Source organism: Leptodactylus fuscus, chromosome 4, assembly GCF_031893055.1.
Source record: "Leptodactylus fuscus isolate aLepFus1 chromosome 4, aLepFus1.hap2, whole genome shotgun sequence".
Classification (NCBI taxonomy): Eukaryota; Metazoa; Chordata; class Amphibia; order Anura; family Leptodactylidae; genus Leptodactylus; species Leptodactylus fuscus.
In genome coordinates, this window is record NC_134268.1 from 621,293 (window position 1) to 647,054 (window position 25,762).

General features: G+C 46.4%; 1 protein-coding gene across 1 annotated transcript in view; it reads right to left on the bottom strand.

The window, feature by feature from the left end:
- Positions 1-7,736: 7,736 nt before the first annotated feature.
- C4H8orf82 (chromosome 4 C8orf82 homolog) overlaps positions 7,737-25,762 on the bottom strand; it is a 30,127-nt gene continuing 12,101 nt past the window's right edge. Inside the window, exon 3 of the mRNA XM_075272037.1 lies at positions 7,737-8,648. Within this exon, the coding sequence (XP_075128138.1) occupies positions 8,215-8,648 (434 nt within the window). The 3' untranslated portion in view covers positions 7,737-8,214. The remainder of the gene's footprint in view (positions 8,649-25,762) is intronic.

Below are 25,762 nucleotides of genomic sequence, written 5' to 3' on the forward strand. Positions count from 1 at the left end.
TAGATGGAAATACCAGTCAGCTGTAGCATCTTCACACACCAGCAATAGCCGCCAAAAATCATCTCCTTGAAAGAAGAAGTCCACACTTCCATGTAGGTTTGTCCTCCATGCCGCATGGTGTCCATGCTGTCCGTAGCTCCTGGGGGGATGGTAACAGGCACATGTGCAAACAGGAAAACTCCAGCTGATTCAGGTCTTGAGACCCAACAGTTTAATAATAGCAGTTTCAGTTTGAACATATTGGGTCTGAATGGAGCTGCCAGGTGAACCTCTTCAGAAGAATCTCACAGGGATCACTCAACAAATAACATTACTGTGTGCCCGTGGCCTTATTAACCAATCCCCACTTCTGCTCACGTCCACCTCCCCGTCTGCAGTCAGTAAAGTTGTGAGCAGGACAGGGGATCGATAAGTAAACAGGGTCCATTACTTCCTGGAGCCTATGTATCAGCAGGGGCCCACCGGGCCCCGTAAGGTCCATGGCCTCAAAGCAGATGAAACGGCTCTTTATGGTAAATTTAGACACTGTGATGCTATCCTATCTGCAGGGCTGGGGTGATATGCTGGGGTCTGGTGACAGTAACCTATCTATCTGCAGGGCTGGGGTGATATACAGGTTCTGGTGACAGTAACCTATCTATCTGCAGGGCTGGGGTGATATGCTGGGTCTGGTGACAGTAACCTATCTATCTGCAGGGCTGGGGTGATATACAGGTTCTGGTGACAGTAACCTATCTATCTGCAGGGCTGGGGTGATATGCTGGGTCTGGTGACAGTAACCTATCTATCTGCAGGACTGGGGTGATATACTGGTTCTGGTGACAGTAACCTATCTATCTGCAGGACTGGGGTGATATACTGGTTCTGGTGACAGTAACCTATCTATCTGCAGGGCTGGGGTGATATGCTGGTTCTGGTGACAGTAACCTATCTATCTGCAGGGCTTGGGTGGTGTCCTGGTTCTGGTGACAGTAACCTATCTATCTGCAGGGCTGGGGTGATATGCTGGTTTTGGTGACACTAACCTATCTATCTGCAGGGCTGGAGTGATATGCTGGTTCTGGTGACAGTAACCTATCTATCTGCAGGGCTGGAGTGATATGCTGGGATCTGGTGACAGTAACCTATCTATCTGCAGGGCTGGAGTGATATGCTGGGGTCTGGTGACAGTAACCTATCTATCTGCAGGGCTTGGGTGATGTCCTGGTTCTGGTGACAGTAACCTATCTATCTGTAGGGCTGGGGTGATATGCTGGGATCTGGTGACAGTAACCTATCTATCTGCAGGGCTTGGGTGATGTCCTGGTTCTGGTGACAGTAACCTATCTATCTGCAGGGCTGGAGTGATATGCTGGTTCTGGTGACAGTAACCTATCTATCTGCAGGGCCGGGGTGATATGCTGGGTCTGGTGACAGTAACCTATCTATCTGCAGGGCCGGGGTGATATGCTGGTTCTGTTGACAGTAACCTATCTATCTGCAGGGCTGGGGTGATATGCTGGTTCTGGTGACAGTAACCTATCTATCTGCAGGGCTGGGGTGATATGCTGGTTCTGGTGACAGTAACCTATCTATCTGCAGGGCTGGGGTGATATGCTGGTTCTGGTGACAGTAACCTATCTATCTGCAGGACTGGGGTGATATGCTGGGTCTGGTGACAGTAACCTATCTATCTGCAGGACTGGGGTGATATACTGGTTCTGGTGACAGTAACCTATCTATCTGCAGGACTGGGGTGATATACTGGTTCTGGTGACAGTAACCTATCTATCTGCAGGGCTGGGGTGATATGCTGGTTCTGGTGACAGTAACCTATCTATCTGCGGGGTTGGGGTGATATGCTGGTTCTGGTGACAGTAACCTATCTGCAGGGCTGGGGTGATATGCTGGTTCTGGTGACACTAACCTATCTATCTGCAGGGCTTGGGTGATGTCCTGGTTCTGGTGACAGTAACCTATCTATCTGCAGGGCTGGGGTGATATGCTGGTTTTGGTGACACTAACCTATCTATCTGCAGGGCTGGAGTGATATGCTGGTTCTGGTGACAGTAACCTATCTATCTGCAGGGCTGGAGTGATATGCTGGGATCTGGTGACAGTAACCTATCTATCTGCAGGGCTTGGGTGATGTCCTGGTTCTGGTGACAGTAACCTATCTATCTGTAGGGCTGGGGTGATATGCTGGGATCTGGTGACAGTAACCTATCTATCTGCAGGGCTTGGGTGATGTCCTGGTTCTGGTGACAGTAACCTATCTATCTGCAGGGCTGGAGTGATATGCTGGTTCTGGTGACAGTAACCTATCTATCTGCAGGGCCGGGGTGATATGCTGGGTCTGGTGACAGTAACCTATCTATCTGCAGGGCTGGGGTGATATGCTGGTTCTGTTGACAGTAACCTATCTATCTGCAGGGCTGGGGTGATATGCTGGTTCTGTTGACAGTAACCTATCTATCTGCAGGGCTGGGGTGATATGCTGGGTCTGTTGACAGTAACCTATCTATCTGCAGGGCTGGGGTGATATGCTGGGTCTGTTGACAGTAACCTATCTATCTGCAGGGCTGGGGTGATATGCTGGGTCTGGTGACAGTAACCTATCTGCAGGGCTGGGGTGATATGCTGGTTCTGGTGACAGTAACCTATCTATCTGCAGGGCTGGGGTGATATGCTGGTTCTGGTGACAGTAACCTATCTATCTGCAGGGCCGGGGTGATATGCTGGGTCTGGTGACAGTAACCTATCTATCTGCAGGGCTGGGGTGATATGCTGGTTCTGTTGACAGTAACCTATCTATCTGCAGGGCTGGGGTGATATGCTGGTTCTGTTGACAGTAACCTATCTATCTGCAGGGCTGGGGTGATATGCTGGGTCTGTTGACAGTAACCTATCTATCTGCAGGGCTGGGGTGATATGCTGGGTCTGTTGACAGTAACCTATCTATCTGCAGGGCTGGGGTGATATGCTGGGTCTGGTGACAGTAACCTATCTGCAGGGCTGGGGTGATATGCTGGTTCTGTTGACAGTAACCTATCTATCTGCAGGCCTGGGGTGATATGCTGATATGTCCACCACACTCCGACCATAATGGTAAATGAGACGACAACTAGTCCCGAAGACCGGTGTAGCCTGACTTCTCGCATGAGTAAAGACCTTGGTTCTAGATCTGATATTATACTTTGACCAATTTCAAGAATGAGAGCCGCCACCGCCTGTGAGAGCCGCCACCGCCTGTGAGAGCCGCCACCGCCTGTGAGAGCCGCCACCGCCTGTGAGAGCCGCCACCGTCTATGTTAGCCATTTCCATTGCCTGCGAGAGCTGCTGACACCCGTGAGAGCTGCCACTGTGGCAACCGCTGCCTGAGAGCGATGGATCTGTTTTCCTTCAGAAGATGGAATGGGATAGACATTGATTTCCCGTTCGTGCATAGCCGGCTTCATTTGTATTAGTAATGAGGATCTGCAGATAAGATGTCACTGACTAACGGCTGATACGGACAGACTGACAAGCGTTGCGTGCACGGCCTCCTGAGAGCGCCGCCAGCACACACAGGGTTAAATGGCCACCAGATTTCATCTCATTATATCTGGGCGGGAAAGAAAACAGTGAGCAAAGTACTAATGACTGCACGTGTCTCCCGGAGCGACAAGACAGAGCGGCGGCGAAGAAGTCCTGCAGACATAACATCTGCCGACAGCCCGAGTAATGGTGGAGGAGGAAGAGGAGACGGCAAAGGAAGAAGAGACGGGAAAGATGGAGAGAAGAGAAAACCAAGAAGAGATGGAGAGAAAACACACAGAGGACACCGAGAACATGCCGAAGACCGCACTCGTCTGATCCTCACATCCTTCTGGTTCTTTCCTTCAACCTCATCTTACATATCCTCCATTTTTAAAATATCAACCGAAAAATTCCACCAAAACCATGAAGAACGTCCCCGTGGACACCCAGTAGATGAGTCCACCTCCTCATACTGGTCAGTCTCCCAGAAGGTCTTCATCACCACCATTATATCCTTCATGAGGTCTCACAATTTGGAAATGTCAACTGGACAGTCCTTGGATGTGTCCTGGAGTTGTCAGCATTGTGCTACAGGAGACGTCACAAGGCCCTGAGACTCCTCTAAGACAATGGCCAAAAACCAACATTACCATAAGGAGTAAATGAAGACTAAGATGGCAAAACCCCCAGTGCAGTCACCTCCAGTCCGCTACATTTGGTCACCTGTGGTCACCTCCAGTCCGCTGCATCTGGTCTCCTGTGGTCACCTCCAGTCTGCTCCATCTGGTCTCCTGTGGATACCTCCAGTCCACTCCACCTGAACACCTGTGGTCACCTCCAGACCGCTGCATCTGGTCACCTGTGGTCACCTCCAGTCCGCTCCATCTGGTCTCCTGTGGTCACCTCCAGTCCGCTCCATCTGGTCTCCTGTGGTCACCTCCAGTCCGCTCCACCTGGACACCTGTGCTCATCTCCAGTCCGCTCCATCTGGACACCTGTGGTCACCTCCAATCCGCTCCACCTGAACACCTGTGGTCACCTCCAGTCCGCTCCACCTGGACACCTGTGGTCACCTCCAGTCCGCTCCACCTGGACACCTGTGCTCATCTCCAGTCCGCTCCATCTGGTCACCTGTGGTCACCTCCAGTCCGCTCCACCTGGACACCTGTGGTCACCTCCAGTCCGCTCCACCTGGACACCTGTGCTCATCTCCAGTCCGCTCCATCTGGACACCTGTGGTCACCTCCAGTCCGCTCCACCTGGACACCTGTGGTCACCTCCAGTCCATTCCACCTGGACACCTGTAGTCTCCTCCAATCCGCTCCACCTGGACACCTGTAGTCACCTCCATTCCGCTCCACCTGGACACCTGTGGTCATCTCCAGTCCGCTCCATCTGGACACCTGTGGTCACCTCCAGTCCGCTCCACCTGGACACCTGTGGTCATCTCCAGTCCGCTCCATCTGGACACCTGTGGTCACCTCCAGTCTGTTCCATCTGGTCACCTGTGGTCACCTCCAGTCCGCTCCATCTGAACACCTGTGGTCACCTCCAGTCCACTCCATCAGATCACTTGTGGTCATCTCCAGTCTGCTCCACCTGGACACCTGTGGTCACCTCCAGTCCATTCCACCTGGACACCTGTAGTCACCTCCAATCCGCTCCACCTGGACACCTGTAGTCACCTCCATTCCGCTCCACCTGGACACCTGTGGTCACCTCCAGTCCGCTCCACCTGGACACCTGTAGTCACCTCCAATCCGCTCCACCTGGACACCTGTAGTCATCTCCAGTCCGCTCCATCTGGACACCTGTAGTCACCTCCAGTCTGTTCCACCTGGACACCTCCAGTGAATCTATATAATCAGCGTGCGGTCAGCTCCTGAGCTCCCTCTAGTGGTGACTGTATATAATCAGCGTGCGGTCAGCTCCTGAGATCCCTCTAGTGGTGACTGTATATAATCAGTCTGCGGTCAGCTCCTGAGATCCCTCTAGTGGTGTCTGTATATAATCAGTCTGCGGTCAGCTCCTGAGCTCCCTCTAGTGGTGACTGTATATAATCAGTCTGTGGTTAGCTCCTGAGATCCCTCTAGTAGTGTCTGTATATAATCAGTCTGCGGTCAGTTCCTGAGCTCCCTCTAGTGGTGACTGTATATAATCAGTCTGCGGTCAGTTCCTGAGCTCCCCCTAGTGGTGACTGTATATAATCAGTCTGTGGTCAGCTCCTGAGCTCCTGGTATACATGGTGTATACTTAGCCTCACTTTACTGCTTGTTTTACTTCCTGCCCCTCACACGATCTTCTATCTGACCTCTGGCCTTGTAGGACCCTCCATGGAGTCCCCACTTTGTAGATCCTGACATCTGTGGAGGATTCCTGAATGCCTGGCCATGTTTCGCTATGTGCAGTGTCCGCTGAGACTCGCCCATCACTCTATGGATTATATGACAACTCTCATCATCTGCTTTTCGATTTGTCTTAATTACTTTTAGATTTAATTATTCAGCTAATGGATTTGGCACTGCAGGGACTACTGAGGTATCAGCGCCAGACAAACAACATCATGGACTGACACAAGGAAGAGACTGTCCATGACCATTACAATCAGCCGCCAAGCTCATCATCCAGCTTTCCTGAGAACCTGAACATAAAACCATTTTGGACTATGATATAAGGGTCAGTACACACAGGACATCACAGCTTGTGTATATGGGGTGTCAGCTCTCACATGTGTTCTTGGCGGTCTCTTGTGAATCTTCTCGGCGCTCATGCATGTGTTTTCGACTCTCTTTCATGTTCTCGGTGCTCTCACACGTCTTCCTGGCTCTCTTACGTGTTCTCGGCGCTCTCACACGTGTTCTTGGCTCTCTTACGTGTTCTAGGCGCTCTCACACGTGTTCTTGGCGCTCTCACACGTCTTCTTGGCTCACTTATGTGTTCTTGGCGCTCTCACGCGTGTTCTTGGTGCTCTCGCGTGTGTTCTCAGCGCTCTTTCCTTGTTCGGATAGTCGGGGTCATCCATCATGTCCTCGCAGATTTCAGTGTCGCTCTCCACCTGTTACGTGTAATCTGCTCCACATTTATCTCGCCTCCTTTCTATGGACGCCGCGGTCGCGTTACTGATGGATGAAGCCACAAAGTCCTGATTATACAGAGGCGAGGACGGCGGATTTATCATCCCTCGGAGAGGAGGCAGCGGGGGAGGGGGAGTTATGGAGCCGGATTCAGGAGGTAACACCGCATATACAGACAGTCACAGATTATCTATAGGGGAAGGCCGGGGGGGCCAAGGACCAGACTGTAAGTGTAAGGAGTCTCCAAGGTCACAACATAGAATAGCGCCCCCTGCCTTCTAAGATAAACTGAAGTTTCAGAGACAACCTCCGTATACTAATCAGTCCACCCAGCGACAACCCCCGTATACTACTGACCCCAACTAGCACTGACCCCAATAATACTACTCAGTACACTATTCATCCCACCTGAAGGCAAGCTCTGTATACTACTCAGCCAATTTGGCTTTATTAGGCCCCACTCCTGCTCGAATCCAGTGTCCTCTACATTGCACCTGTCACTGTCTCTGCCCCATGGCATCCTATACGCGGAATATTCCTGTAAGGTTCTGTAGACAATGTCACTGCTATAGATAACACAAGAGTCCAAGCCAGAACCTTCAGCAGGATCCTCTCCCCATCCCCGCCCGTGCACCAGCAGGAGGCGCCGCTCTCGTTCTATGGTTTGGTATCTTCCCCGGAGAGATTTTGGCGCTTCCTCTTCATCCGGACTGATACTAATAAAATCTGGTCTGAATGAGGAGAGACGGGACGAAACGTCACCGCAACAAACCGGACATTGTCATCTACAGTTTGTTGCGCCCTCCAAACCATAAACCAAATACCCTCCCAGCTCTGCTACATCAATACCCCATGTAACTGGAGAGTCGCCCATCAGGTTCAGATCTGGCAGTGACATTTCCTGTTCGTCTCGGTCTACAATTATAGTTTCACATCGTAAACCCTTTTCCTCACTGCGATACCGTCCTCTAGCAGGGTCACATGACACGAGATTTACGTTGACTGCCTGTTATGTCCCCTCCCCCTCTACACGGCTCTTATATACAGAGAGAGAGAACACAGCACTACATCCCGCTCCACCAGATTGGTCAATCATTGCTGTGATGACAGCGCCCCCTCTGTCCCCAGACACACATAGCCGTCGATGTGAATGTATCCTTGTATTTATTGTTATCAGCCGCACTCCGTCTATAGCTGACCGTCCCAGGATGGCCGCACCTCTCCGTCCTCTAGATCTCCGAGCAAGGACTGGACATTGGGCCGGAGCACAGGGGTGGAGGTTAACCCTTCATTAACCATTCTCTCAGCAAATTCAACAATCTAAAAAAAGCAAAAAGACCCGAAACACACCAAAGCAACTGAGATTGAGTGCGGAGATCGAGGTCCTTCAGTGTGCAAAATCCAGAGCAAAAGGGGCCGTCAACATGGGGGCCCCGGGCGAGTGTGACCTCAGCCCCCCGGATGGGAAGAATCTTAGTGGGCACCAAGTAGAAGACAAAACCATGAATGGGGCCTCAACTACACCTAACGCTGACCCCCACTCCGTGCTCTTCACCTCCCCATTGTTGGCTCCTTCTTCTTCGCCCCCATGTGCCCAATGTCTACGGATTCATTCCAGATCCAGAAGAACCTCACCACATCTCAGAGGAGGTCGAGGAGCTCATTAGTCAGATCGTAACGCTGCCCCTTCCAGTGGAAACAGACGGGCGTCCCAGTATTGGCTCCTGCAGGAAATTCAAAGCAAGGACTCAACTCGAACGCCAGAGACGACTTCACCAGTCCCACCCCTCCGGCCTTCTCTGGCGCTGGGTGATACACTCGCCCGTTCTCGGGTAACATGACCAGTTTTTCAGGCTCAAACTTGACCATGAGCTTGTCCCCCCCTCCGCAGTATGACAAGTGCTGGGCGCCGGAGCTCTCCTCGCTTAGCAGGTGGGTGAAGACTATCGGGCGGTCGTCACAGCGGATGTAATTCCTCTCCCTGCCACAGGGGGAGATGTAAGCGAAATCCTTCACGTAACGGCCGCTCTCATTTCTCCGAACTTGTTTGAAGAAGAAAACCAAAAATTGTTTGTCTGAAAAAGAAGAGAAATGACAGGGAATTAGGGAAAGGCAGAGGATCATGGGAGGAGCACAAAGAACTAGGCCCAGCTACAGCCCAGTGACCACCCCTTATAGACCAGACCCGCACCGAGGATGGGTCACCTACCGAAAGACAAGGAGGACCAATGGCTGCAGGGAGAGGACTGCGAATCGTAGGGGCATATTCACACTAAATATGGCAGCACCACATGGCAGAAATCAATGGCCGAGAGTCTCTAGAAGTGAATCTTGGATCTGAATGGACATGAAGCTGCACAATGTCAGTCAGCTACTGCTAAAGTCTGCAGGATATTAAAAGATTCATGGACCATAATATTACAATAAGAAGATCACAAGGAGGACACCCTGAAGATGTAGAACAAGTAAAAAGAGGTCTAGAGAACCCTCTCATAAGACCCCTGACATTCATGCAGTGATGCTGGTGGTAATGTCTGATATGAGTGACCAATCTAGTAACTCTATGTATGTATATATATATATATATATATGTATATACATACACACACACTTCCTATAGGTCATTACGGCAGGTTCTTGTCTCTGGGTCCTAGTGCTCTCCTGCTGTTCTTTTTTGGGTCAGTTCTGTATTAAGGGTTAACTATGAATTGTTTGGATAAGGGGCTGGGGCTTAAGTACCAGGGTAGCAACTGTCACAGGGCCCGGGAAATTAGGGGCCCCTGCCTCCCGGCACTTGCATAATGACAGCGGGAAGAAACTTCTATCTCCTGCCCGCTGTCCCCAAGCCCTGGTACCTTTTGCCGGCATCTATCTTAGTAGGTTTAAGACCTGTGTTATGACGTCATCAAAGGTCCTTTAATCTACTAAGATAGAATCAAAGTATTGTGTGGACAGAGCCATCTGGATTGTACAGGTCAGTGTAGAATGGGGGGAATAGGTTACAGGCTGCCTGTGAGCAAGAGGGGTACATGGCGGTGCAGGCTGTGTGTGAGAAAGAAAGGGGAATGGGGGTGCAGGCTGTGTGTGAGAAAGAAGGGGGAATGGGGGTGCAGGCTGTCTGTGAGAAAGAAGGGGGAATGGGGGTGCAGGCTGTGTGTGAGAAAGAAGGGGGAATGGGGGTGCAGGCTGTGTGTGAGAAAGAAAGGGGAATGGGAGTGCAGGCTGTGTGTGAAAAAGAAGGGGGAATGGGAGTGCAGGCTGTGTGTGAGAAAGAAGGGGGAATGGGAGTGCAGGCTGTGTGTGAGAAAGAAGGGGGAATGGGGGTGCAGGCTGTGTGTGAGAAAGAAGGGGGAATGGGGGTGCAGGCTGTGTGTGAGAAAGAAGGGGGAATGGGAGTGCAGGCTGTGTGTGAGAAAGAAGGGGGAATGGGGGTGCAGGCTGTGTGTGAGAAAGAAGGGGGAATGGGGGTGCAGGCTGTGTGTGAGAAAGAAGGGGGAATGGGGGTGCAGGCTGTGTGTGAGAAAGAAGGGGGAATGGGGGTGCAGGCTGTGTGTGAGAAAGAAGGGGGAATGGGGGTGCAGGCTGTGTGTGAGAAAGAAGGGGGAATGGGGGTGCAGGCTGTGTGTGAGAAAGAAGGGGGAATGGGGGTGCAGGCTGTGTGTGAGAAAGAAGGGGGAATGGGGGTGCAGGCTGTGTGTGAGAAAGAAGGGGGAATGGGGGTGCAGGCTGTGTGTGAGAAAGAAGGGGGAATGGGGGTGCAGGCTGTGTGTGAGAAAGAAGGGGGAATGGGGGTGCAGGCTGTGTGTGAGAAAGAAGGGGGAATGGGGGTGCAGGCTGTGTGTGAGAAAGAAGGGGGAATGGGGGTGCAGGCTGTGTGTGAGAAAGAAGGGGGAATGGGGGTGCAGGCTGTGTGTGAGAAAGAAGGGGGAATGGGGGTGCAGGCTGTGTGTGAGAAAGAAGGGGGAATGGGAGTGCAGGCTGTGTGTGAGAAAGAAGGGGGAATGGGAGTGCAGGCTGTGTGTGAGAAAGAAGGGGGAATGGGGGTGCAGGCTGTGTGTGAGAAAGAAGGGGGAATGGGGGTGCAGGCTGTGTGTGAGAAAGAAGGGGGAATGGGGGTGCAGGCTGTGTGTGAGAAAGAAGGGGGAATGGGGGTGCAGGCTGTGTGTGAGAAAGAAGGGGGAATGGGGGTGCAGGCTGTGTGTGAGAAAGAAGGGGGAATGGGGGTGCAGGCTGTGTGTGAGAAAGAAGGGGGAATGGGGGTGCAGGCTGTGTGTGAGAAAGAAGGGGGAATGGGAGTGCAGGCTGTGTGTGAGAAAGAAGGGGGAATGGGGGTGCAGGCTGTGTGTGAGAAAGAAGGGGGAATGGGGGTGCAGGCTGTGTGTGAGAAAGAAGGGGGAATGGGGGTGCAGGCTGTGTGTGAGAAAGAAGGGGGAATGGCGGTGCAGGCCGTGTGTGAGAGAGTATGGTGGAATAAGGGGTTCCCCGCCCCATATCACCCTCTTGCTCGCACACAGGTTGCACCCCTATTCCCCCCACTTTTTCATACATACTCTGCACCCCACGTCACCCTCTTGTTCACAAACAGCCTGCACGCCCACATACCCCTCTTGAGGAGGGGGGGGGGAGACCATGTCAAAAGTTTGCCACAGAGCCCCGCCATTACTAGTTACGCCACTGATAAGGAGTACCTGGTACTAGAGTCATGAATCTAGAACTGTGACACCGTTTGTACCTGGGAATGGAGATTACTATTAGGTGGAGTCCAGTGATGCCCCTGGGGGTCTTTTTAGACCAATGTTATATCACCGATACACTGAACCAGTGAGTATCTGTCACATGATATCATGTAGTGTTACGTCACCTTCATTACTCTTACACCCGCTCCATATGGGACAGGGGGCACCAGGACATCTATAACCTGCGCTATACTTACACCCCTCTCCATGTCTCTAGGTCAGACTATATGGGACAGGGGGCACCAGGACATCTATAACCTGCGCTATACTTACACTCCTCTCCGTGTCTCTAGACCAAACCATATGGGACAGGGGGCACCAGGACATCTATAACCTGCGCTATACTTACACCCCTCTCCATGTCTCTAGGTCAGACCATATGGGACAGGGGGCACCAGGACATCTATAACCTGCGCTATACTTACACTCCTCTCCGTGTCTCTAGGTCAGACCATATGGGACAGGGGGCACCAGGACATCTATAACCTGCGCTAGATTTACACCCCTCTCCATGTCTCTAGGTCAGACCATATGGGACAGGGGGCACCAGGACATCTATAACCTGCGCTATACTTACACCCCTCTCCGTGTCTCTACGTCGGACCATATGGGACAGGGGGCACCAGGACATCTATAACCTGCGCTATACTTACACCCCTCTCCATGTCTCTAGGTCAGACCATATGGGACAGGGGGCACCAGGACATCTATAACCTGCGCTATACTTACACCCCTCTCCGTGTCTCTACGTCGGACCATATGGGACAGGGGGCACCAGGACATCTATAACCTGCGCTATACTTACACCCCTCTCCATGTCTCTAGGTCAGACCATATGGGACAGGGGGCACCAGGACATCTATAACCTGCGCTATACTTACACCCCTCTCCGTGTCTCTACGTCGGACCATATGGGACAGGGGGCACCAGGACATCTATAACCTGCGCTATACTTACACCCCTCTCCATGTCTCTAGGTCAGACCATATGGGACAGGGGGCACCAGGACATCTATAACCTGCGCTATACTTACACCCCTCTCCGTGTCTCTACGTCGGACCATATGGGACAGGGGGCACCAGGACATCTATAACCTGCGCTATACTTACACCCCTCTCCGTGTCTCTACGTCGGACCATATGGGACAGGGGGCACCAGGACATCTATAACCTGCGCTATACTTACACCCCTCTCCGTGTCTCTACGTCGGACCATATGGGACAGGGGGCACCAGGACATCTATAACCTGCGCTATATTTACACCCCTCTCCATGTCTCTAGGTCAGACCATATGGGACGACAGAAGGTAAAGACAATCCAATGCTTCATATACGCCATTATAGAGGAGGATGTAACATGGCTAGACTGTTAGCGTGTTTTTGGATCGAGGACAGAACTGATGTCCTGGGGTTCTGGTGCCTGCAAGGACCCAGGAGAGAATACTGCCCCCTCCTGCGCCGCACATGTACTGCAGCCCCAGAGCTGCTTTGTGCCTGTACAGTATAATGTGATGTATACAGACGCGGCGGCAGATGGCGAAGACAATTAACTGCCTAATGATACGGCAAATGCAAAATGAGACAAAATAATAACAAATCAAATCCTGAAAAATATCACAATTCTGGGAGTGGGAGGGGGCGCACAAAGCAGGAGGGGGACGCTCGGCATCCATCACAGCAAGGAACTCACCAGAGAGGGTCAGCGGCTACACGGGGCCCCTGGAATGACACCTGTGGCCCCTGTGAGGTTATACACATTCCCAGCACTGGTGCATCTGATATATAGTATACAGCGGCCGCCCCCGGCAAACAAAACTGTCAGCGACGTCTTATCACATTAACTAATGTGCGGTGCTAATATGTTATTGTGCTAGATGAGCGGAGACGTGTGAGTGAGAGAGCGCGAGGAGGAGGGCGAGGACAGAACCTGCACGGGATACTGAAACACTCTGTGCTGCTGGGGACCCTGCACTATACACTACATAACTCTCAGCCTATGACCTCCCCATCAGCAGAATAGTGAGCGCAGCTCTGGAGTATAATACAGGATAAGTAATGTAATGTATGTACACAGTGACTGCACCGGCAGAATAGTGAGCGCAGCTCTGGAGTATAATACAGGATAAGTAATGTAATGTATGTACACAGTGACTGCACCGGCAGAATAGTGAGCGCAGCTCTGGAGTATAATACAGGAGAAGTAATGTAATGTATGTACACAGTGACAGTACCGGCAGAATAGTGAGCGCAGCTCTGGAGTATAATACAGGAGAAGTAATGTAATGTATGTACACAGTGACTGTACCGGCAGAATAGTGAGCGCCGCTCCGGGGTATAATACAGGATAAGTAATGTAATGTATGTACACAGTGACTGTACCGGCAGAATAGTGAGCGCAGCTCCAGAGTATAATACAGGATAAGTAATGTAATGTATGTACACAGTGACTGTACCGGCAGAATAGTGAGCGCAGCTCTGGAGTATAATACAGGATAAGTAATGTAATGTATGTACACAGTGACTGTACCGGCAGAATAGTGAGCGCCGCTCCGGGGTATAATACAGGATAAGTAATGTAATGTATGTACACAGTGACTGTACCGGCAGAATAGTGAGCGCAGCTCCGGAGTATAATACAGGATAAGTAATGTAATGTATGTATACAGTGACTGCACCAGCAGAATAGTGAGCGCAGCTCTGGAGTATAATACAGGATAAGTAATGTAATGTATGTACACAGTGACTGTACCAGCAGAATAGTGAGCGCAGCTCTGGAGTATAATACAGGATAAGTAATGTATGTACACAGTGACTGTACCAGCAGAATAGTGAGCGCAGCTCTGGAGTATAATACAGGATAAGTAATGTAATGTATGTACACAGTGACTGCACCAGCAGCATAGTGAGCGCAGCTCTGGAGTATAATACAGGATAAGTAATGTAATGTATGTACACAGTGACTGCACCAGCAGAATAGTGAGCGCAGCTCTGGAGTATAATACAGGATAAGTAATGTAATGTATGTACACAGTGACTGCACCAGCAGAATAGTGAGCGCAGCTCTGGAGTATAATACAGGATAAGTAATGTAATGTATGTACACAGTGACTGCACCAGCAGAATAGTGAGCGCAGCTCTGGAGTATAATACAGGATAAGTAATGTAATGTATGTACACAGTGACTGCACCAGCAGAATAGTGAGCGCAGCTCTGGAGTATAATACAGGATAAGTAATGTAATGTATGTACACAGTGACTGCACCAGCAGAATAGTGAGCGCAGCTCTGGAGTATAATACAGGATAAGTAATGTAATGTATGTACACAGTGACTGCACCAGCAGAATAGTGAGCGCAGCTCTGGAGTATAATACAGGATAAGTAATGTAATGTATGTACACAGTGACTGCACCAGCAGAATAGTGAGCGCAGCTCTGGAGTATAATACAGGATAAGTAATGTAATGTATGTACACAGTGACTGCACCAGCAGAATAGTGAGCGCAGCTCTGGAGTATAATACAGGATAAGTAATGTAATGTATGTACACAGTGACTGCACCAGCAGAATAGTGAGCGCAGCTCTGGAGTATAATACAGGATAAGTAATGTAATGTATGTACACAGTGACTGCACCAGCAGAATAGTGAGCGCAGCTCTGGAGTATAATACAGGATAAGTAATGTAATGTATGTACACAGTGACTGCACCAGCAGAATAGTGAGCGCAGCTCTGGAGTATAATACAGGATAAGTAATGTAATGTATGTACACAGTGACTGCACCAGCAGAATAGTGAGCGCAGCTCTGGAGTATAATACAGGATAAGTAATGTAATGTATGTACACAGTGACTGCACCAGCAGAATAGTGAGCGCAGCTCTGGAGTATAATACAGGATCAGTATTGAATGTACACAGGGCTTCATTATGCATGATATAGTTACTAGAGAATAAGTGACAGTATAAATATTGATGTAATAATTATATCGTGTTCCTATAAGAAATGGCAAGTCCTGCAGAGCTGAACTCCTGTGTTCTCCTCTTGTCATATGTACAGTACAAGGAGAACCCAGCATGTGTCAGCAGGAAGCTGTAGATAGCTGCGGTGCTGTCACAGTGTTGTCTCTTCCAGGGCAGGCCTCTTTTCAAGCTCTCTACAGGAGGCCGCCATACTGCTGACTGATAATGATCTGTAGACTCCGGGATGAATCTTCTCCTCCGCTCCAGGACATGACATGTCTGTCTGGATGTCTCTGAACTTCATAAAACTTCTATCTTCAGGACACAATTGAGCAGTGCACGTGTAATATACCGCACATGTAATATACCGCACAGGCCAGGACTGGGTCACACGTGCTGCACATAATACACTGTGTGAACCACGACTTACACACCGCACTTCATTATATTACTGCAGGTGACAGATGGGAGTGACAGTCCTGAGCAGAGGAGCTTACAATCTATACGGAGCTAGTCATTGCTCTAAGGAAGGGTCTTAGCTTTTAGTGTTTCCAGCACTATAACCCCCAGGATGTCTAGCAGAAGGGGCCCCTTCGGTGCTGCCCTGACGCCCCCTCCTCACACAGTCTTGCGCCGGTTTGGTTGTATTTCGTGGTATTTCTGGTCCATTTACACGTAACATTTAGATTCCGATGTGTAGCGGTGCGATTAAGTCGTCTCCTGGCTGCTCGGAGCGGAGTCTCCTGAAATATAATTAATTCTTCGCTTCCTCTGCCCTTTTCGTTTCCATGTGCCCAGGACATGTCTGGCATGCTGAGTGAGGGGCCGGCGCGGCCTGGACATAATGAATACACAGGAGTGGGGGCCGCCGCTGATGTCGCATCTACAATGAAAGGAGGGAGAAGAGGCCCAAGAGGTGAGCGGAGATAACCCCGTCCTATCCACCGCCTCAAGAAATGTCAGCGCAAAATCCACTGGTTTTACTACACGCGGAGGCAAAAAAGTGACAGTGACCTGCAGCCGAGGATTATGGGAGCAGAGAATATGGAAAAGCCAGCACAGGAAATATACAGGCGTGAGACGATATTCAAGAGGATACACGGAAAGGACTAGAACATGAACAATATGAACAGTCATCAATACAAACACCGATCAGGACCATCCACCTAAGAGCTGCAGTACCAGACATAGCCACTACCAAATGTACGGCGCTGTGCCTGACCGATAAGTAAAGAGTAATGTCTACACCACTGACTGATGGAAGAGCGAGGAGTCAGACCCCGACCAATATCATGTACAGAAACAGTCCAAAGGATCAAGATAATCGGCCACAGAAAAGAACAGATTTACTAAAGATACTATCATGTCCAATGAAGTTCAAAGTAGTTTATAAGTTTTATTAGTGAAAGATTCACCTGAGACCAGAGACCGAACGAGATGAAGAGATGAAGTACAAGAATATAACTACTATAATACTGCCCCCTACGTACAAGAATATAACTACTATAATACTACCTCCTACGTACAAGAATATAACTACTATAATACTACCTCCTACGTACAAGAATATAACTACTATAATACTACCTCCTACGTACAAGAATATAACTACTATAATACTACCTCCTACGTACAAGAATATAACTACTATAATACTACCTCCTACGTACAAGAATATAACTACTATAATACTGCTCCTATGTACAAGAATATAACTACTATAATACTGCTCCTATGTACAAGAATATAACTACTATAATACTACTCCTATGTACAAGAATATAACTACTATAATACTACCTCCTATGTACAAGAATATAACTACTATAATACTGCTCCTATGTACAAGAATATAACTACTATAATACTACTCCTATGTACAAGAATATAACTACTATAATACTACTCCTATATACAAGAATATAACTACTATAATACTACTCCTATGTACAAGAATATAACTACTATAATACTACTCCTATATACAAGAATATAACTACTATAATACTACTCCTATATACAAGAATATAACTACTATAATACTACCTCCTATGTACAAGAATATAACTACTATAATACTACTCCTATGTACAAGAATATAACTACTATAATACTACTCCTATGTACAAGAATATAACTACTATAATACTACCTCCTATATACAAGAATATAACTACTATAATACTACTCCTATGTACAAGAATATAACTACTATAATACTACTCCTATATACAAGAATATAACTACTATAATACTACTCCTATATACAAGAATATAACTACTATAATACTACCTCCTATGTACAAGAATATAACTACTATAATACTACTCCTATATACAAGAATATAACTACTATAATACTACTCCTATATACAAGAATATAACTACTATAATACTACCTCCTATGTACAAGAATATAACTACTATAATACTACTCCTATGTACAAGAATATAACTACTATAATACTACTCCTATGTACAAGAATATAACTACTATAATACTACTCCTATGTACAAGAATATAACTACTATAATACTACTCCTATGTACAATAATATAACTACTATAATACTACCTCCTACGTACAAGAATATAACTACTATAATACTACTCCTATGTACAAGAATATAACTACTATAATACTGCCCCTATGTACAAGAATATAACTACTATAATACTACTCCTATGTACAAGAATATAACTACTATAATACTACTCCTATGTACAAGAATATAACTACTATAATACTACTCCTATGTACAATAATATAACTACTATAATACTACCTCCTACGTACAAGAATATAACTACTATAATACTACCTCCTACGTACAAGAATATAACTACTATAATACTGCTCCTACGTACAAGAATATAACTACTATAATACTGCCCCTACGTACAAGAATATAACTACTATAATACTACTCCTATGTACAAGAATATAACTACTACTATACTACTCCTATGTACAAGAATATAACTACTATAATACTACTCCTATGTACAAGAATATAACTACTATAATACTACCTCCTATGTACAAGAATATAACTACTATAATACTACTCCTATGTACAAGAATATAACTACTATAATACTGCCTCCTATGTACAAGAATATAACTACTATAATACTACTCCTATGTACAAGAATATAACTACTATAATACTACTCCTATGTACAAGAATATAACTACTATAATACTACTCCTATGTACAAGAATATAACTACTATAATACTACCTCCTATGTACAAGATGGAGGCGACTGAAGAGACACAGACGTATCCGGCAAACACGGGGCGGGGAAAAGCGACATGAGGGGTGCAGTATAAATACAGCGACACCCCAGCTCTACACAGGGGAGTCTGCTCAGGACTCTGCTGCCATCTAGTGGCCAGTATATGAACTACAGTGATGTTAACAATGAGGGGTCAGATCGGAGACCCTTCCTCTACTGGACTCTTCCTATAAGACAGATATTGTACAATAAAGCGGTGCTTTAAAGTTTGTGAACCCTTCAGAATTATTTATATTTGTGCAGAAATGTGACCTAAGAATTTCACACAAGTCAGAAAGACTTCTATAAGAAAAGGCTCCGATGTGACTTATGTGTGAACCTTTAAAGGGATCCTATCAGTCAGACACAATGTTTTGTAGGTACCACGTCGGATTAGCCTTAAGAAAAGCTATTCGCCTCCTACCTTTCATCGTCTTCTCTGCGCCACCGTTCGCCTACAATCCCGGTTCTTGTCGGTATGTAAATGAGTTCTTTCGCAGCACTAGGGGCGTCTCCAATGCTGCGACAGAACTCTCTCCAGTGTCGCCTCCTCTTCTTCCGGCGGTGGCTTGTAACTTCTAAGGCCTCGGGCAGAGCAGACTGCGCATGCCCAAAGGCCACGAGAAAATGGCCACTTACAATACTGTGCAAGCGGCCATTTTCTCGTGGCCTGTGGGCATGCACAGTCTTCTCTGCCCATTCCCACATATGATGTAAAGATCCCTGTGTGTAGAAACTCAGACATTTCTGAAAGCCATGCAGAGAATGCATTCATCTACTGAACAGAAAAACCAATTGTTCAGAATATGGCTTCCTATTGATTGTACAGAACATTTGTCTGCAAAAATGTCTTCTGATAATGAGTCGAATGAATGGTTAAAAGACAGTGATGTGGAGAGAGTAAAGAAAGTAATCTGGTGCACTGGAGGTGACAACATCTGAGATACTGAATGAGATAAAGATAGGAAGAAATGAAGGCACATTCACATTCATGTCTGAATTTGAGAGAACATACAAAACTGTCATTAAAAACATGAACTCGTCATCTATGGGGAAAAGTTTTGTTAAAAAGTTCACATTTTTGGATCCAGTCCAGTATTGCGTATAAACCATATTTATATTCCATACAAGGAAGTCCACAAATTAGAATTCCATTCTCAACTGAAAATACAGAGAAATTGGATCAGCCAAACCTATTGCTACTGATAGTCCAAAGATTGTATCTGAGAATGGACCAGGTGTCTCCAAGATGTCCGATCTTCCCAGTCACCCAGTGAGATCTGAGCTGCCTCATATTGTTAGGAGAAGGGCAAGCTTGGCAATCTCATGACCTGTTGGAGTTATTGTGGGATGTGACTGACAGGAAAGTCAGGGGGCGAATGTAAAAGTATCTCTGAAGGAATGGCGGCCTACTGAGGGTTACTTATGTACTATCTGGCTATATAAGGAGAAATCCGTTCTATATGAGAAGTCCAATGATCAGGTATAAGCCACATGGTTATGTTATGAGGTTTATAAATCAATCCTAATTATGCTATTGTGAATAATACTATGGATTATATATATATATATATATATATAGATATAGAGAGAGAGAGAGAGAGAGAGAGAGAGAGAGAGAGAGAGAGAGAGAGAGAGAGAGAGAGAGAGAGAGAGAGAGAGAGAGAGAGAGAGTCAAGTATGTTGATCTCACTCTGATGTGTGGTGATATCTTTCTGCCATAGGCCACTCTCTGGGTGCAGGGAGAGCAGGGACATGTTCTATACAATATATGAATATGATCAGATAGTATTAGGAGTCCATAAAGTTATTAAGCTTGCCAATGGTTACATTCATTATTGTATCACTTTGGTTTTTGCTAAAGTTTATCTATTTTTTCTCTTCACATAGGTCATATATGGAGCAATGCAGCCGTTCAATCAGTGATGTCCATTCATTTATCATTCCTTCCTTATAGCCAAAAGAATACATGGAGTGTCTGGATATTAAATGTGATAAACAGATTAATATGGTGTGACTAATAACAATACATGATAAAGTGATAGAAGTTATAACTTACCTTAGGCATGTTTTTAGTATTTTCATGTACAGTCATGCCCAAAAGTTCTGAGACTGCCACAAATCTCCTCTCGTCACATGATCTGCTCCCTCTGGTTTCTGTGTGTTTGTCAGATGTTTTTATCACATACAGAAATAGAATTGCAATCATATTCTGAGTAATAAAAGCTTATAGTGACAGTTAGAAGGAGTTAGTGCAGCGGTGTAATATTTGCAGTGTTGCCCCTTCTTCTTCTTCAGGACCTCTACAATTCTCCCTGGCAGCTCTCAATCACCTTCTGCACCAAATCCTGACTGATAGCCCTCCATTCTTGCACAATCAATGCTTGCATTTTGTCAGAATTTGTAGGTTTTTGTTTGGCCACCCGTCTCTTGATGATTGACCACAAGTTCTCAATGGGATTAAGATCTGGGGAGTTTCCAGGCCATGGACCCAAAATCTCTCTGTTTTGTTCCCTGAGCCATTTAGTTCTCCCCTTTGCTTTATGGCAAGGTGCTCCATCATGCTGGAGAAGGCATTGTTGATGGCCAAACTGCTCTTGGAGGGTTGGGAGAAGTTGATCTTGGAGGACATTCTGGTCCCATTCTGTATTCATGGCTGTGTTTTTAGGCGAGACTGTGAGAGCCGATTCCCTTGGCTGAGAAGCCACCCCACACATGAATGGTTTCAGGATGCTTTACAGTTGGCATGAGACAAGACTAGTGGTAGCGCTCACCTCCTCTTCTCCCAATAAGCTGTTCTCCAGATGTCCCAAACAATCGAAAAGGGGATTCATCAGAGAAAATGACTTTCCCCCAGTCCTCAGCAGTCACTCCCTGGACCTTCTGCAGAATATCAGTCCGTCCCTGATGTGTTTTCTGGAGAGAAGTGGCTTCTTTGCTGCCCTCCTTGAGACCAGGCCTTGTTCCAAGAGTCTCCGCAGTCTCACAGTGCGTGCAGATGCACTCACACCTGCCTGCTGCCATTCCTGAGCAAGCTCTGCACTGCTGGTAGCCCGATCCCGCAGCTGAAACACTTTTAAGAGACGGTCCTGGCGCTTGCTGGTCTTTCTTGGGCGCCCTGGAGCCTTTTTGCCAACAATGGAACCTCTCTCCTTGAAGTTCTTGATGATGTGATAGATTGGTGACTGAGGTGCAATCTTTCTAGCTGTGATACTCTTCCCTGTTAGGCCATTTTTGTGCAGTGCAATGATGACTGCACGTGTTTCTTTAGAGATAACCATGGTTAACAGAAGAGAAACAATGATGCCAAGCACCAGCCTCCTTTTATAGTGTCCAGTGGTGTCATTCTTACTTACTTAATCATGACAGATTGATCTCCAGCCCTGTCCTCATCAACACCCACACCTGTATTACTGGAGCAATCACTGAAACGCTGTTAGCTGGTCCTTTTAAGGCAGGGCTGCAATGATGTTGAAATGTGTTTTGGGGGATAAAGTTCATTTTCTAGGCAAATATTGACTTTGTAAGTAATTGCTGTTAAGCTGATCACTCTGTATAACATTCTGGAGTAGATGCAAATTGCCATTAGAACAACTGAAGCAGTAGACTTTGTAACAATTAATATTTGTATCATTCTCAAAACTTCTGGCCATGACTGTATAATGCATTGTGTATGACAGCATGTGACTAGGCATGGAGCTCTTACTGTGAATCAGTGTCCGTTCATGTGGTCAGCTGATTGACAGCGACACACTGTGACCTGTGACCCCCGATGGGCTGGTCAGTATAAGTGTTATGTGTGGACTGGTGTATACTGCAGATCTGTGATGTCACAAATAGGCCTAAGAAAATCAGGATGCATCCAATAAGGAAGAAATATAATACATGTAAGAGACGTCTATTCCTATTCTTTATCTTATGTGATCCTCTATATTATATCGGGAAATCAGGAAATATATTAGAAATCCATCAGAAGGAATCTGATATATTTATAGCTACAGGAAAACCAAGTGATTGTGTAAGTCACATGAGCGGAGGAAAGGCGACGGCTGCACTGGAATATCAGGTGGTGACGTTTCTGTAGGAAGAAGGAGATTTGGACAAAGAAGATACAGAAAGCTTATATAGATTTGTTCAAACCTGACAAATAATAAAAGGTTTATCCATGAAAGGAGAAGTATCAGAATATTATCAAAGAATATGGGATATCAAGAGAGATTGTCTGGTTTATTCTTCAAACTTCTGATTATAGGATGTGACATACTGAAAGGTTTATGCTTCATATATATCTGGTGCTCACACACAGCCAGTATACAAGAATACATGTAGTTATGTTTAAAAATAATGTATTTTTACATTTGCTCCTGATCAGAGTCATGAGTGTCGTCTCTATTCTTGGTGACAGGAGTCTGTGAAGGAGCGAGGTGGCAGCGGTAACAAATGTGACGGGGAATGTAATCTTTAGTCACATACGTTTCTATGAATAAAGGATAATATTATGTCTCAGATAAAGAACACAATGATAGCTCATAAAGGAATGTTCAAAATAAAATTATTTCTTATTAAAAAGGAAAATCAAGTGACTAAACTGTAGGACTATGAGAAGTATAAGAACACATCCATATAGGAACATAGGTCTAGTGTTATTGGTGATAACTAAAGACTAAATATAGTGATTGTCTATAGAATGGTAATAATGAGATCACATTATATTACAGAGTTATGATGGAATCTGTCATCACAAGTAAAGCGCACATATATATACATACATAGAGATAGAAAGAGATATATGTTGATACATGATGTTTATATATTACTGTATTCAAGTTTGATAGAAATATGAATATTTTGATAAGTCAGTTATGACTACTGATACAATATAAAGAGGAGTCTGATACATAGATGAATGGTACGGGACACTGTGATATTAGAGTTTAGGTAATTCCCGAGTTTGGCTTAGTTATTAGGGAAAGAAAACCTCTCTCCAATCAAGTCCAAGATTATGAGAAAGTTTGATATCAAATGTTAATAAAAGACTTTGACAGTTACAAGAAGAAGAAGTTATTGGGAAAAATAACCTGAAGGTATGAGACTATATGCTTAAGCTTATGCCAAGGACTGTGCTTAATAATGATTGCTGGAGGTTGGATCCTGTGACCAGCCGATGACTGGACAGATATAAGATTGTTCCTTATCAATGGTCGGTGGAATCTTCTCTATTTCAAGACTTCAAGTTGTTTGGTGAGCAGAAGGGTTCTGAATGATAAAACCCAGAACACTGATATTGTGTATCCAAGAGACTGAGATTCCAGGACTGAACCTTAAAGGGCTATTCCCATGTCCCTTGCTCACCAGTCTTCACTGCTGCAAAGACTTCTTTCTTCCTGTTTTTTCAACGTCAATTGGTGGGCGGAGTTTTATATGCAAAGCCACACTGTCCAACTACCTCCCGTTTAGCCTCGCCCCCAAATTAGCGTGTAGCTCCGCCCACCATAGCGTGATGCTATGGGACGACTGAAGGGCCTGTGATGTCATCAAAGGTCCTATAACACTTGGATTTAGCTTGTTCTATATAGAGCCGGCTAAATCCTAGTGAGCAGAGGGACCAGGTCCTTTAGCCCACTCGGATTTAGACTGTTTTATATAAGAAAGCAGCACTCATTTCCCCCCCTCCTTTATCTGAGAGCAGGGAGCTAGGTCATGTGTGGTGTAGACACAGGAATAGCTAGATACACAGGCTCACTCCCCTGCACTTAGCCCCTCCCCCCTCAGAGCAGCAGATACATCACTGGACTCATGAGCAGCTAAGTCAGGGCTGTGGCCACAAAGAATTGAATAAAGTAAGTGACAGGCGGTCGAGGTAATTACAGAAGGAAACCCCCTCTACAGTCTGTGTCTTGGTGAAGTGAAACATATGGACTTGTTGTTCTATCAATATCTTCTCAATATGAACTGTAATGGACAATGTTATAATATCTGCACAACATGGAGGAAATCTATAAAGGACTCTAAGTCAAGAACTAGATTTGTGGAAAGCCTTCTATTATGATGGAAGAAGATGATGAGCGAGCCATCATTAGGTGTAGGGTAGATGTGTATCAAATTGACATAGACGTGTATCAAATTGTCTTCATCTTTCATCACACTTACCATAACATTCATTAATGTCAAAATGTATTGCAAATGGATGAAATTATTGTTATGTGGACAATTAATGAAAATTAAGTTCCAGTATTCAGAAAGAAGATATAATGTAATTGTATGAATATTGTCGTATGACATTTATCGGAGATATTTCACTCTCAAAAGGGGGAATGTTAAATATTATAAACTCTACTGCCATCACACTGCTATATTCTGGGTGCGGATAGAGTATTCTAGGTTAGACATCTGCTTACATAGCAATAAGATGAAAGGTAACACCACTCTCATGAATATAAAGGAGTAAGAAATACACATGTCGGAGTCTGTCTTTGGGAAGACCAGAGTGGGTGACCCTGGCCGGTGATCAGTCATGAAGGACGTCGTGACCAGCCCAAGTCCACCAACCAGATGACAAGGATGAGCCAAGCTGTAACTACAGGATATCCAGATGAAGCAATCTAACTTCTCTGCAGATGGAAACTACTCAGACATTGACTGATATTTCTGTTCCTGTGTTTTCCTTCAAGATTTTAATTAAACTCTACACTGATTTATAACAAGCGGACTCCTCACATCGTGTTATGGCCTACAACGCGTGGTAGGTACAGGTACCTACAAAAAATTGTGTCTGTCTGATAGGATCCCGTTAAGAGCAGCAGGAGACATGTTGTATGTGCAGAACAGGGATCTATAAAGTCTGATCCTCACAGCAGGTATATAGGAGGGGATCATGGCGTGAGCTAAGGAGATTCCCCAGGACCTCACAAGGAGACTTGTTGAGGCTCCTCAGGCTGGAAATCTATAAAGAGCCTGGACTAAACCAATCCACAGACAGACAGATGGTGTGCAAATGGAGCAGACCATTATATCCCCCTCCAGGAGGGGTTATCAACACAGATCACACCAGGAGCAAGATGGAGAAGTCTGACCACAAGGTGACCATCAGGAGGACACTGACCAAGAGTGGTGAGCAGGTCAGGATGGCGAGAAGAAAGACGAAGAACACGGCGGATAAAGATCACCTGGACAAGCCGGAAGGTGAGTGGAACAACGTTCTGTGGACGGAGGAGATT